This window comes from Mercenaria mercenaria, chromosome 12 (assembly GCF_021730395.1).
Source record: "Mercenaria mercenaria strain notata chromosome 12, MADL_Memer_1, whole genome shotgun sequence".
Classification (NCBI taxonomy): domain Eukaryota; kingdom Metazoa; phylum Mollusca; class Bivalvia; order Venerida; family Veneridae; genus Mercenaria; species Mercenaria mercenaria.
The window spans coordinates 17,213,482-17,229,532 of record NC_069372.1 but is presented as its reverse complement, the minus strand read 5'-3'; the positions used below and the strand labels follow the sequence as shown (position 1 = coordinate 17,229,532).

Genomic DNA, 16,051 nt, shown 5'->3' with positions numbered 1-16,051 from the left:
TATCCGTAATTATGATCGTTTTTTTCGTGCATTTTGATACCAATTGTCCGAAAGGGCAGACATTTTACAAGAGGTTTTAAAAATGAAAAAAATGAAAATTAAATAAAAAAAACATTTCAATAAATATAATCATCGCATGGATATTAGAGCGATTACCAAAAAAATAAATAAATAAATAAAAAAAAAAAACAAAAAAAAACGATACAACAATGTGAACAATGTAAAAACTCGTTAGTGTTGCTCCAAACATTTAGGTTTTATATAAAATTATGTCAGTATAGTCAGTATACAATGCACGATTACAAATCATACATGAGAGGAAATAAAAATGATTATTACATACCTAAAATTATTTTCCATCGGGTTTCAATGGACCGCGATCGTGCGATTTCCATATCATGACGTTGAGCGCTTTCATATCGGACTAGTCCCAATCCGTGACTCTAGTTACCTCCCCTGACGGTCCGTCCATTGCGGATCTCATTTCTTTAGATTTTTGTTGCTATTGTGTGTTTGTTTAATTTGTAATTTATGCAATATTTTATTTACTTTTACACTTTGATTAATCTGACCTATTAGATACTGGCACGTAGTAATTTATCAGACTGAAATGAAATGAAAGTTATAATTACGTCATGAGTTTGACTAATATAGGACGTGGAATGTTTTCTTAACGTTGTAATGGAAAGAATCGCGTGACGTCCATGGCGTCCACGCGCACGTTGCGACAACAAGTTGACGTCATTTTCGCGGAAAATATTAATGCGCGTCAGTTTGATTTGTTTATTGCATTTTCGGAGAATTATTTTCTGTATTTTTTCCTGTCTTTCGTGACAGAACGATAATTTAGATATAAATTAATCATTTGATAGTGGATATGTAATAAAAAAGGTTATCAATTTTGTATGTTGATGTATGCACTCGTTCTTTCGCGAACAATATTGTGCTCCTAAAGTCGCGCAATATTACCGCTGCAGAACTCGTGCATATATCCACATACAAAGTTAATAACCTATAATGATCATATCAACGCGATAATGACACTCTGTATGACTCTGTATAATGCCAAACTCTCAGACAGCACAATTAAGAAATAATTTAAAGCAAAACAATGCTTTATCACTATTTATACACGAGTGTATAAATAGTAATAAAGCACTGTGTGCTATAAATTATTTCGATTCTAATATGTTCTTTATGGTAAAATTTATATCAAATATGATGGAACTGTTTCTTCGCGAAAGCATGGCGCCAATAGTAGGTATTTGTCAAAACACGCCAGAACCGGAAACGGTAATACGTCTTGCGGCAGAATTCAGTTCGAGCGAAAATTATTGCTTATTATTCTGCAAAGCGAATAACTAATTCAGCATGATTATAAATTAATCAAAATTTTTGTGCAATGTGACATCTCGTTTAAAACATGTTATTAAGTAAAATATTTCATGAAATTTTAAAGCGCTATTTCTTGATGCTTACTTGGCGCTAAATACCACATTGACGTGACGTCAACATAATATCGTTGTGATGATTAAAGCATTGTTAGCCATATTAGAATATGATTTTAATATAATATTTTATAAGTAAAGCATCTGCGGAACCAGGAATTTTGGTTAAAGGGACACCAACATTAAAGAGGGGATCACCTATTTCAGGGGGGGAGGGGGTAGGGGTAGGGTAGGGTCACACCGAGTTTCAAGACCGACTTTCTTTGTAAAATGTAAGAATCAAAGGGGGAATTAACCCACAATGTCCCTCTGCCAGGCTCTGGTTCCGTGCATTTAAAGAATGGAGTTATCCAATACGGCTAACAGGAAACGTCTCTCATCATGATATCATAGATCTGAAATTGTCCGATACTTCAGAAGAATTTTCCGTCTTACTAGTACCATTTTATGTTTATAATTAAAACGCAATTGTCGTATTTAAGTGTCCGACAGAAAAAGATTGATTTTATTTGGATGTGAAAATAAAATGTTCCACCAAATGATAATCGCACGTAATTATTTATTTTTCAAGTAAAATGACTGTCATGCCATGTGTCTCCATCCAGATTTCAGTCTTTGATGCCGAGTATGTGGACAGAGTAGATGTAAAAAGAATGAAGTTTCAACTTTCGTGATATCACGTCTTCGGACGTTCAAAACTTCACTTCATACGACAAAAAGACCCATCTGGTATAATCGATACCGCCTGGGGACACAAATATGCCGTAGAAGTTAAAGTTTGAACAAAATCTCAAAGTTTCTCAAAATCAGTTGATAACTTCATACTTCCAGGTTCAATTCAATGTATTTAGTTAAAATCATTAGCCATACAAAACTTCATTATTCTTATACCTATTGATAGTGTTTCGCATCAAATTTAGTCTAATTATATATATGGATAATAAAATAACTTAATAAGCAGAAATCCTGAAACTAAGCTTTTTATTTCGCATAGTAATAAAGAGAAGTCTTAGGCTTACGTGATATTACATGGAAAACTTTAGTAGCAACGTTGATATAAATAAAAAACACGCATATCGGTGACGTTTTACCCAAAATATATATGAGAGACGTTGAAGGGGAAGGCGAAGTTTGAAATCTCAAACTCTCTATTATTCTACGTTTTACGGATAAATGACGATACGTTCTGACTTTCGGTTTATCAAACGTGCAGAACTACCTTAACAACCACTGAACTTTTAGTGGTCTGATGAACCAGCTAGCTTTCGGGATTCACTGGTCCGCCGTCACTCGTTCATCGGACCACAGTTTGTTTGTCGATCCCTGCATTTGTCGTTTAAATTCGTTTCGGCAAATTTTGTTTTACGAAGAATCATAACCACCTTCGAAGAATCATAACATCATCAACCGAATCATAACACGTAAGAAACTGCAGCATTTTTGTCCTAAACAACGTTCTCGCACGTTTTTGTAGGGATAAATTGTAATGTTTGTTTATCATTGATCGACTGTCACTATTTGCCGCAAGAAAACGTGTGTGTCTGAAAACAATAGAAAAACACGGTACGTACAGAACCGCTGCCTTTCGAAAATGTCATCATTGGTACAACTTCTAAAGTTGACAGGAAGAAAACAGTTGGTCGCTGCACGGAAAATCTTGTATGTATGTAATCGTTGTTCGGAAAGAAAACGTAAAAATTCCTTACCTATTTTACAGTCGAAAATGTTAAAATCTGGTTAGATTTAACCCTCGGGGTTGTACTTAAATATTGATATTAACCCTTTAAATACATTCAGCGGCCTTCGCAATGACCAGATGAGCCAGTTGCCAATTCGTGACATGTTTCAGTAAATACTTGCTTCAAGCATACAAAGATAAAATCAATTTCACGCTTAAGTTGTTCTTAAATATCAATATCAAACACTTTCAATACATAAATCTGTCTCAAAACATCCAGGAGAGCCAGTTGCCAATACGCCTGCGAATGACCAACTACCTACTGGCAAGCAGTTGGTTATTCAATATTTTTCAGAAAATTAGTTTATCAGTCGGAAATGATAAAATAATTCAACTTGCTCTTAGATATTAATATTCAACACGTCCAATCTATACAGCAGTCTTCATAAAGATCAGGAGAGCCAGTTGCCATTTCGCGTGTGAATAACCTACTACCTACTGGCAAACAGTTGGTTATTCAACATTGTTCAGAAAATAAGTTTATCAGTCAGAAATGATAAAATAATTCAACTTAACGCTGGATTTGCTCTTGGATATTAATATTCAGCACGTCCAATCTATACAACAGTCTTCATAAAGATCAGGAGAGCCAGTTGCCATTTCGCGTGTGAATAACCAGCTACCTACTGGCAAGCAGTTGGTTATTCAACATTGTTCAGAAAATAAGTTCATCAGTCAGAAATGACAAAATAATTCAACTTAACGCTTGATTTGTTCTTGGGTATTAATATTCAGCACGTCCAATCTATACAACAGTCTTCATAAAAATCAGGAGAGCCAGTTGCCATTTCGCGTGTGAATAACCAACTACCTATTTGCAAGCAGTTGGTTATTCAATTTTGTTCAGAAAATAAGTTTATCAGTCAGAAATGATAAAATAATTTAACTTAACGCTGGATTTGCTCTTGGATATTAATATTCAGCACGTCCAATCTATACAACAGTCTTCATAAAGATCAGGAGAGCCAGTTGCCATTTCGCGTGTGAAAAACCAACTACCTACTGGCAAGCAGTTGGTTATTCAACATTGTTTAGAAAATAAGTTTATCAGTCAGAAATGATGAAATAATTCAACTTAACGCTTGATTTGCTCTTGGATATTAATATTCAGCACGTCCAAGGTATACAACAGTCTTCATAAAGGTTAGAAGAGCCAGTCGCCAATTCGCCTGCGAAAAACGAACTGCCTTCTAGTAGGCAGCTATTCATTTGACATTTTTCCAAAAAACAAAAATCTGTCGAAAATGTTAAAGTTATTCAATTTAACCCTTGTTTTGTATTTGAATATTAATATTTAACCATTTAGATGCACTCGGCAGTCATCGCAACGAGCAGGACAGCCAGCTGTCAGTTCGAGGCATGTTTCAGAAAATCTTTCTTTTAGACATAAAAAGGATAAACTCTTACAATTTAAAGCTTAACTTGTTCTTAGATAACATTTTCGAACACTGTAGGGATAACGCAAGCTTTTTCGTGTTATGACATCTGCAGAATCCCGAGGGAACCAACGATTTCCGAGGGATTCTGAAGATGTTATAATACGAAAAGAACATACGCTAACGCTATTCAAGCGTAAAACACGTAAAAACTAAGTAAATTAATATATTGTCCCTCAACGTCATTAAATTTCCACGGAATGCGCATTAAAATTCACGTTGTTTTTTTTTTTCACGTTGACGTCATTTCCTTTTGCATTATCCGTTATGGGGCCGTAATACGTTTACGCTTTGCCACGGAACGCGCATATATAAAAAGGTGATATAACAGCATCTGAGCGCGAGAATCTCTCTGTTAACACACGTTTTCTCTCCTGTTAAAACACCCCTAAAAAGTGACAATAACAGCAGTTTTATGCTAAAATTACTTTTTCAACTCAAAATAAAACACAGTCTAGCAAACATTATAAGTTTGGAGGTATAGGCTTATCAGATTTTATTTCGCACGAAAAAAAATCCGTATCTCTTTTAATAAATCATTCCAGTGAACGCTTTATTTGCCATATAAGATATTACTACTAGTATTCAACGCTATATGTGTAGAGGTCTGGAAAGCCAGTTGCCGATTTGGCTGATATATTCGGTAAATGTTTTTATTAAATATTTTTCTGTAACATTTACCGAATAATTCAATTAAATAGAAGTGTAAGTATGCTAAATATACTAAATTTCTACACTTCGTAAAATAAGTTTCTTTGATGTTTTGCTTTTGTTTTCGAGAAACTAGGCAAAATATAAAATGAGCTATAGCTTAAATATTACTTTATCTTTCACGTTTAAAAATGGTCTTTGGACAAAGCAATCGAGACATATCCGTTTTGCTTCCTGAACACGTCTTCGAAATAAACGGTAACGTCTGTTTAATTATTCCAAATAATGTATTTAATTTTCGTCGAGTTTTGTAGAAAAGACACTTTATAGGCGTTTTTATGTTTGTCGTAACAATTTCATTAGCAAATGAAATCTCGGAACTTTATAGTTTTGTTACATATCACGCCTAGGGTTATATGAATCACAGTCGGGTTATTTGCTCACATTATGTTCCGTAAAAAAGCTGTATAACTAATAATATATAAATATTGTACCACAAGCAAACTAAAGGTATGTAGGATGTAAAAGGCCGGCCGATAGCAACGTCTAGTGTTATAATTTCATGTTATTTGTTCAAGATTCCTGTATGTAAAATGTAAAAGTCAGCATTATTCATACTAACGCCTAGAGATTTGTTTCATATATTTTATATTTTTTCATGTGTTAGTGTTTCATAATTAAATACGTAATAGATACAATCGAATAGATTTTCTTTTAGTATGTACCTATATCTTCTTACCAACAGAAGCATTTTCATTATTCCGAAACGGAAACGAAATAAATGTGGTGGCTTATCCTACTGAAGGTTGGTACTTTTATTAGCTCACCTGTCACATAGTGACAAGGTGAGCTTTTGTGATCACCCTTCGTCCGTCGTCCGTCGTCAGTCCGTCCGTCCGTCCGTGCGTGCGTCCGTCCGTCAACAATTTCTTGTCTGCACGATAGTGGTTTCATTTATGATTTTATTTTAACCAAACTTGCACACAACTTGTATCACCATAAGATCTCGGTTCCTTTCTTGAACTGGCCAGATCCCATTATGGGTTCCAGAGTTATGGCCCCTGAAAGGGCCAAAATCAGCTATTTTGACCTTGTCTGCACAATAGCAGCTTTATTTATAATTTGATTTTTACCAAACTGGCACACAACTTGTATCACCATAAGATCTTGGTTCCTTTCTTGAACTGGCCAGATTCCGATATGGGTTCCAGAGTTATGGCCCCTGAAAGGGCCAGAATTAGCTATTTTGACCTTGTCTGCACAATAGCAGCTTCATTTATGATTTTATTTTAACCAAACTTGCACACAACTTGTATCACTATAAGATCTTGGTTCCTTTTTTGGACTGGCTAGATTCCATTATGGGTTCCGGAGTTACGGCCCCTGAAAGGGCCAGAATTAGCTATTTTGACCTTGTCTGCACAATAGCAGCTTCATTTATGATTTGAATTTAATCAAACTTGCACAAAACTTGTGTTGCCATAAGATCTCAGTTCCTTTATTGAACCGGCCAGATCCCTTAATGGGTTCCAGAGTTATGGCCCCTGAAAGGGCCAAAATTAGCTATTTTGACCTTGTCTGCACAATAGCAGCTTCATTTATGATTTGATTTTAACCAAACTTGCACACAACTTGTATCACCACAAGATCTTGGTTCTTTTCTTGAACTGGCCAGATTCCATCATGGGTTCTAGAGTTATGGCCCCTTAAAGGTCCAAAATTGGCTATTTTGGCTTTCGCAGCCATATAGAGACTTCATTTATGGTTTTATTTGATACAAACTTTCAAAATATCTTCAACAACAATAATCTTGGATTCCATGGCAAATCAGATCCAATCGTAGGTTCCAGAGTTATTTTATATCTGATTACCTCCCCTGATTGTAATCAAAATGGATTTATATCATTCAGTAAGTACTTATAGGACTTATTTGAAATTTCATTGTTGTCATTAGTTGGACTGAGTCAATCAGGGTAGATAACTATGGACTGATTTTATGTCTAATTACCTCCCTTTATTTCAAATTAAAATGGGTATATCTCCGTAACTAATGAAGATACTGATCTGAAATTTCATTTATGTCAACAGATTTATTTGGCAGATCCTTCTTTTGTTCCCTTACAATAATTTTCTTTTTAATTACTTCCCTTTTACGTTACTATAAATAGCTTATTTTTAGTAACTTTTTTATTATTGGCCGTAGGGAAAAACCGAGACCACTTTTCTGTGGTACAACATGGATGGTACCTCCAATATTTAGGTGTATTTTGACATATCTGTACCTTGTAAGAATTCTTTTTCTTTTTGGTTAAATTTCTTTTCTTTGTTGTTCCTGTCCTTTGGACTTAGATATTTTTTCTGAGGACCTTCTTGTCCTCAAGTGCAATGATAACAGGTGAGCGATATAGGGCCATCATGGCCCTCTTGTATTGATATTTCACTTTATTTGATTGTAACAAAATGACATGATACAAATATTACAAACTATAGTCAGTTTCTTTTTGTTTTGTTAAACTCGTTTCAGACATGATATGGGGGCTAACCGGAGACATAAGCTTTATAGACACATGGAGGAACCACGAAATACAGACAAACGACTTATTCGGAATTTCTAGATTTGGTGACTCAATTTTAGAAGATATACCTTTTTGCAAGAGAGAATATGAGACATACATTTCGTTATATCACAATACGGCACCCAGCAATTTGTTAGATGAACATCCTTCAGAAAATGGTACATGGGATGAAAATCATTCGTCTAGACATCCTTATATTTCACAAACAGTTTCTACAAAACATTCTCATATATCACAAACATACGATTCCAAGAACGGAACCTTAAATTTGATGGAAGAAAATGTCGGCTCAAAACATATTTTGATAGTAACATCAATAGCTTTGGTACTATTTATGACGATTGCCATTTTTGTACGGTATTGGTTTTTAGGAAAAAGGTATGTTATCCAATAACTTTCATTAAAAGTATTCAGAAATGTCAATAATCAAGTCAATGGCCATCCTTCTTAGTTTGCCTGATTTTTTAAATATATCTACGAGGTATTGTCGTCACTTGATCGTCGGTGTCGGTTAAATTTTTTGTTTGTGTCCACCTTTTCTCAAAAACAATAATAGCTATAGCTTTGAAACTTTTCACACTTGTTTACCATCATAAGTTGACTTGTTCGCCAAGAACTATAACTAAGCATTTTGTCAAAATACCGCCCCACCCCACCCCACTCCCCCGGTTTTTTTATTTTTATTTTCTTGGTATATTTTTTGTTTAGGTCCACTTGCACATTTGTTTATCATTATAAGATGTGTAACCAGACCAAAATCCACAACTATAACAAGTTTTTGTTAGAATAATGGCCCTTTTGTTTAGGGAGAGAGAGTTTGAATTTCCTTTTTTTAAACTTTGTGTCCATAACCATTTTACTTCAATGCTATAAATACACTAGCTTTGAAACAGGCTTGTTTATCAATGACGACCAAAAGCCATGTTTGACTTGCAATTTGTCTAACTTGTGGCCCGTTCGTATAAAATTTGAATTTTATTTAGGTCTACTCTTCTTGCATTCTGTAAGAGCTATAGCTTTGAAACTATGTATACTTTATTAGCCCCGTACTGGTTATAAACCAGTTTCGGGGACTATAGGAATGCGCTTTTCAGTCCGTCCGTCCGTCATTCCGTCCTTCCTTTCGTCCGCAATTTTGTGTCCGGCACATGTTACTTGGCACAAATGTACCTCATAATAAGACAATGTGTGATGCACAACTTTCAGACCACTAGCTAAAAGGTCGAGGTCACACTTGGCAGTTAAGTGTTAACATGGCATGAACAGGGTCTGTTTCGTGTCCGGTCCATAACTCTGTCATTCATAAGGGACTTTAATATCACTTGGCATAAATATTTCCCATAATGGGACAACGTGTCATGCGGAAATTGCGGAGCCCTGGCTCAAAGGTCAGTGTCACAACTGGAGGTCAAATGTCAACAGGGTTTTTTTTTAACTGTCTGGTCCATAACTCTGTCATCCTAAAAGGGATTTTAATATTACTTGGCACAAATATTCACCATGATAAGACGATGTGTCATGCGAAAAACCCGGACCTCTAGCTCAAAAGTCAAGTTCACAGTTGGAGGTCAAATGTCAATGGGTTTTTTTTTCTTGTCCGGTCCAGAACTCTGTCATCAGTCAAGAGATTTTAATATTGCTTGGCGTAAATGTTCCCCATGATAAGACGACGTGTCATGCGCTACACCCAGAACCCTAACTTAAAGGTAAAGGTCACACTTGGAGATCAAAGGGTATGGAAAATATTTCCTTACCGGTGTATAACTTTGTCATGAAAAACAGGATTTGAATATCGCTTGGCCCAAATGTTCACCACTATGAGACGGAGTGTCGTGCGTAAGAACTGTGTCCCTAGGGCGAAGGTCAAGGTCATACATAGAAGCCAAAGGTCAGATACAAGAATGACTTTGTCTGGAACATTACTTCTTCATGCATAGAGGGATTTTCATGTAACTTGGCATATATGTTCACTAAAATGAGACGGATTGTTATGCGCGAGAACCAGGTCCCTAAGTCTAAGGTCAAGGTCACACTTAGAGGTCAAATGCCAAATTCAAGAATAACTTCTTTCCGTTGCATTTCTTCTTCATGCATGGAAGGATTTTGTTGTAACTTAGCACAAAAGTTTATCACCATGAGGCACCATTTTTAGAATTATGTCCCTTTGTTGCTACTATAAAAAGCTTATATTGTTTATATTGTAACTTATTTATTACAGGCCGTAGGGAAAACTTGAGACCATTTTTCTGTGTAGCAACATGCATGTTACATCCAATTTTTAGGTGTATTTTGACCTATCTCTATCTGGTAAAGAGTTTTATGTGGACTTATGTAGAATTTTGTTTTTACTATAAATAACTTATATGATATATTTTTGATAATTGGCCAAAAATGCTTTATTAAAACAACTATAGGTTTTTATATATACAAATTTTAATCCAAGTGTTTTGTTATAACATATTGTATATGTAGTACAATATTGTTTATACATAATTGACAGATGTCATTTCATTATGTTATACTACAGTAGAGAAAATAAGGTGCCTTCCAGTAGGGGATTTGTATTGCATGGCAATATTTCGTTCACTTGTTATCATTAGATTAGTAAGCAGGTCAAGAACTTTAACCCTTTGTCAGAATTATGGGCTTTTCTAACTGAAAGATCAGAATTTCTTGGTTATTTTGTTTAACTTCACTTACCTTGAATACTTACTATGGCTTTAAAATTTCGTACATTTTTTACATCAATAGAGATGAGTAAGAAGACTAACAACCATAATTTTCTTCTTGCATATTAGTATTGTCCACCTCTTAAGACGGGCGATGGCATCCTCGATATGGTCAAATGTATATTGCTTATATCTTCTGCAAATCATCCAAGAATCGCTAGAAGTCCTAATTTAGTTCAAATCTGTACAAACGCATTTTCTACATTTGTGTTGACCAAATTGGGTAGCAGTAACCATATTTAAATGCATTCAATCAATTAAGTGACCGTTGTTACACCTCCGAATGGTAGCAACGCATAGTAGTCACTACCAAATTCGGCCGAGTATTGGTAGCGACAAAATGCATTGCAAGGGTACATAGGTATGAAGTGTTAAGGATCACGGAATGGAACGTATTTTGATATTTTTTTCTACATCAGTGGCTGTGCTCATTTTTGCATAACGCTCAAAAGAGAGAGATAAAAGGATGAATGTCTCCTATGACAGTGGTGGTGGAGGAGGTTCGGAGTTCCCCTCCCGAGTTATAGTTTTCGTATAAAAACAACCAAAATCTAGATATGCCTGAGCGTGTGAAAGGGGCCTCAAACGACGCTTCCTTTGCAATAACATTGTATTGCTGTTTTAATTGTCGGAGGGATAGTCCAACGAGATTTTTAGAGCACGAAAAAATTCAGTTCTGTAAAACGAAGTATAAATGTGAGGATGGCACGTGGGTCCTCCACCTAGATATTTTTAAAATCCCACATAAACATAAATGGTGAATTCTGTGCGTGATTTAGGGGTCTAAGATAAATATTTCCGGCAAAAAAAATACACATTAAAGGTGAGGGGTTTCGAGAGTCCACCACAGATATTTTTAAAACACAACGTAAAAGAATGGTAAAATATGGGCGAGGGCTTACTCGAGTAATTTTCCAAAAACCAAATTCTCCGTCGTTAGATTTAGATTTAGATTTTGGTGTACACATGCGAGTGGTATTTTGGGGTCCTCCCCGGTCAACGCATGGAAATGATGGGTTCTGTTTGTTTAGATGGGTAAGAAATATATATATGTGGTTCTCATCCAAGTCGCACATAAAGTATTTATCCTAAATATTCAGTTATAATAACAAGTCTCATGTTTCCAAGGCACCAACATTTAGTCGAGTAATGGACAGACTCTTATCAAAATATGCCACTGAACCTTAACTTTAAAACAGATGTAACAATTTAGGAGCGTGTATTTGTGCATTCAACCCAACTGCAATCCTACGACCCGGGGTGTAAGATAAGTTATTCTAACACCGGGTGAAAATACGAGAACGTTATGTCCGGTATTCAAAAATATAGTGGACGCAACTTGACCCCGATGGTTGACCTTTGTATTATAATACATAATGAGGCACAACCTATTATTGAAAAGGAGTGCATTGTATACAAACTTACTGCATATAAATATACATGGATACCCTTTGCACCCCTTATTCATACTAATGAAATAATCGATATGGATAATCAGCCTATGGTCAACCATCGCGGTCAAGTTGCGACTACTATACGAGTGCCTGATATTTACTTGACCAACCTCGGTAACTCTCACTGAATAAATTAATCGTTAACTCTCGGGTTGGATCATTTAATTCTATTTCACTATATTAAACAACATTGAAATATTCTACGGAGTTTTGGCGGATAAAGGTTGCATGTCTACCTTGCATATACCTTTAAAGGTATTATACAACCCGTCTTATGTGACCATTTCTGATGAATCTCCTGAATTTTAATCTCAAACAGTCTATACTTAGAACCTGTCCCGAGGTCATGCGAACGATGCATCAAATAATTGTGGTGAACAGTTGTGCCAAGTTCCTTCAATATCTCTCGATGTATATCAAAGCTAGAGTTGCAGGTTTGTCGTCTGAACGTTAATTTCTTCTACGATATACTCGAACCCTGCCATCACTTCGATGACTGAAAAAATATCGACTCGTCGGAGAAGAGAACGTCATTCAGTTGTTGCCTTAACTGGCGATAGTGTGTACGTGCCCATTTAAATCGATTTACTTGGTGACGTCATAATACAGCCAACGTAAAGTCCTCTTACACAATGCTCGCGCAGTTCCTTCAATATCTCTCGATGTATATCAAGGTGAAAGTTTCATTGACCTCTCTCAAGTGTGTCCCAATGTTCCAGCTTGACTGAATCTAGAGGGGTTATATTTTCAAGGTCTAAAGGTCAGTGTCGGATGAGCGACTAAGTACCGTCATGACTCTTTTTGAAATGATATTGTTCATTCGTGTCTACTTGTAGCAGTGAGCACAATGCCCAACTTTATAGTGCTGCTTTACTGGAATATCACGCCGTAGACACGTGACATGATATCTAATCTAGTCACATTATACTGACACAAGGGTGATGGGAAGGTCCTGGGTTCAGGTCTGGCGATAATGACTCCGAGTATCACTGAAAAGCTTAAGCTGATTCAGAATCAATCAGTGTTATGAACATAATATGTATATAATGTATTGTTTTACAGACTGAAGAATTCTACCTTGACAGTGCTAGGACCATGGTAAAGGGCAGGAATGTACCTGTAATTCATTAAGATTGAAACATCTTGTGTTTTGTCTTTTAATATGCACAGTGTAATCAATAGAAACAGAGAGATGATGAATGTATATATTTTTAAGGGGAAACGTCTTTATTTTCTGCAAGATGGGCAAAATTTTAAATTAGGCCAGAACAGGTAAAATTTGTTAAGGCATAAAACAATCTTTGTTTCCAGTAACATGCTTAAAAACTAGGATAGGTAGGTCGATTTTCTTTTTGGGGTGAGCTGCCGTCTTCACGCTTTGTCCGTCTTCCGTACGTCTAGTCTTCCGTGCGTCAAGTCATCCGTCGTCAACAATTGTGTTTAAACGACATCTCCTCCAAGCCCACTGAATGGATTTTGATAAAAAATTGGTATGGATGTCGTTTTTTTGAAGTTGTTTAAAAGGTTCTGCTTGTTGCACATGGGGGAACCAGCCAGAGCTAAAAACAAACAAAAAATCTTCAAGCGACATCATCTCTTAAATCGATGATCTGATTTTGAAATAATTTCACACAAATGGTCCTTATGTTCCCCTCTACCAGGAATGTTCAAATTATACTGATTTGTCAAAAACATGGGCGCCAGGGGGCGTGGTCATTTACCATGTATGTTTATAGAGGAATTTTTAATAGTCTTCTTTGGTGAAACTGCTAACCCGATTTTAAAACAAGTTAACACAAATGTTTCTTTCATGTCCCTTTAACAAGATTGTTCAAATTATACCAATTCGTCAAAACACATGACCGCCAGGGGGCGTTGTCACTTTTCCCTATATGTTTATAGTGTAAAGTTAAAAAATCTTCTTGTGTGAAACTGCTGACCCGATTTTAAATCAAGTTTACACATAATTTTACTGGCGGAAAACACTTTTTATGCTGAAAACATATCATGCGGTAAATCCGATGATCAAATAATCAATTTAGTGTGGCCTGATTCTTAAAATCTTTCTGCTAGATGTGCAAAATTTAAATCAAGCAAGAACAGTTAAATATGTAAGAAGTAACAATGTCAGAAGAACCTATTGGAAACGTAACGTTACAGTTACATACAGACAATCGGTTATATTGTAATTCCTTTTAGTATATAATACACACTTAGGCACATTGGAAAAAAAATAACACAACAATATGATTATGTCTTCTAGAGTGCTTTCTTTAAACAGATTTTACTAAATATAGACTTATCCCCTTAAAATATATCTAGATAATATTGTTGACTTATGAATAATTGTCTTTACTATTACTGGTGGATGCATAGTTTTGTTTTGTTGTTAGTTCTTAACAGTAAATCGAACACATACGAGTATATCCCCATTGTCTTTGTTGGAAAATGTGTATAAGTTCTTTCCATTTGCAACTCAATTGTTTAATTGCAGGAGACGTAAACTATTGCATAGTCCTGTTTGTTTGAGGTAAGAGTTGATATCTTTGTTTCAGAGCTTTAGATTAAATAAACTTCAATTAATGATATAAACAAAACTTTCATGAAGTTTACATCGTTTGGTTATTTGAAGGACTTAGAAATCTATTTCTAGACTTAGAAATCTATTTCTAGACTTTATTTAATGTCTTTCTATCTTTAAACATTTAAGGTTCCATCTCTAAAATACATATGGACAATATTGTTTACATCATAATTTAATTTTGTCAACATTTGGTCGTAGACATATTTAACACTCAGAACTTCCAATGATAAAGATACGCAGATTCCATCATGCAATATGTGCGTGACAGATTAGATCGTTTATTAAAGTTTTAATACGAAAACTAGTTTTGGTTCTCTATTTCTTGTTTACCTGTACTGATAATATTGTAGAAGGGTACCTTTATATCTAAAAGTTGTGTCTAACTAGAATAAACCACAAAAACGAGATTTTGATATTTCTGTACGACCCGTGGTTACGATGAAGTATTGGGTTACACGTACATTTTCATCCTAAAATATTTGTAAAACGAAAATGGCATTTTGAAATTCAGAAATATGAGCGTTACACAGACATAAATTTGCAAACAAATTGTTAACATATCTAGTGTTTGTCTTTTACAAATTTATTACGAAAGGCCATTGTCTATAGCAGTAGTCTTCATATAGGCAGTGGAAGTAAAAATATAAACTAAAAGGTGTCACTACCTATTTTATATATAGTGAAAGTAACTGCATCAAAGTACACAGTCAGAAAAAATAAATAAAATTTCATTTTCTGAAAAGAAGAGTTATTTGATCTAAAAATGATCCTGGGTAAAATATTTTTTAAAAAATGGAGACAACTCCGCTAAGACTTTATTTTAGGCTTAGGTGACTTTTGACCTAGTACCTCATTTAAACTATGCAAATTTACCACTAGGCATGGAAAAGTATGCAAAATAACTACAGTCTGAAAAGAAACTAAGTAAAGATCAAGCCAGTTTTGGCACTGGGGAAATTGTGACCTTTATTGTTTCGAACGATTGTTTAGAAAACGTCAAAACCCACAGACTTTCACAAGGTGAAATATGTATAAAAAAACTACTGTTGGAAAGAGAACAATCCTTGCAACACATACATATACGTAAAAGTATAGGAAAAAATGTCTAGAAATATGAGAAAATCAAAATCAAAGAAAAGAAATTCAGGAGGGTAAATTGAACGACTTTGTTATCATGCATATGTCTATAACATAGATATTTTGCTTTTCCATTGCCTTGATAAAACATTGACAGGCTATATTTTGACATACGGTGTTCACGTAACAATTTAACTGTATTAAACAGATTGTTTCCCTTGTATAAAGAGGGTTTAGGGTAAGTATCTTCTTCATATCTAAGACAACTGTAACGTTACAAAATTATGTCCCAACAAATGCTTATAACAAGACATTTTATCAGTACTTCACTTCCCCTTGACTTATGATCCGGTAAAGA

The 16,051-nt window shown here is 35.1% G+C and overlaps 1 protein-coding gene across 1 annotated transcript in view; it reads left to right on the top strand.

The window, feature by feature from the left end:
* The window catches only part of LOC128547244 (uncharacterized), a 40,416-nt gene extending 25,393 nt beyond the window's left edge, over window positions 1-15,023 (top strand). Inside the window, exons 2-3 of the mRNA XM_053519321.1 lie at window positions 7,798-8,227; window positions 14,527-15,023. Coding sequence (XP_053375296.1) covers window positions 7,800-8,227; window positions 14,527-14,566 — 468 coding nt within the window. The 5' untranslated portion in view covers window positions 7,798-7,799 and the 3' untranslated portion in view covers window positions 14,567-15,023. The remainder of the gene's footprint in view (window positions 1-7,797; window positions 8,228-14,526) is intronic.
* The last annotated feature ends 1,028 nt before the right edge of the window (window positions 15,024-16,051 follow it).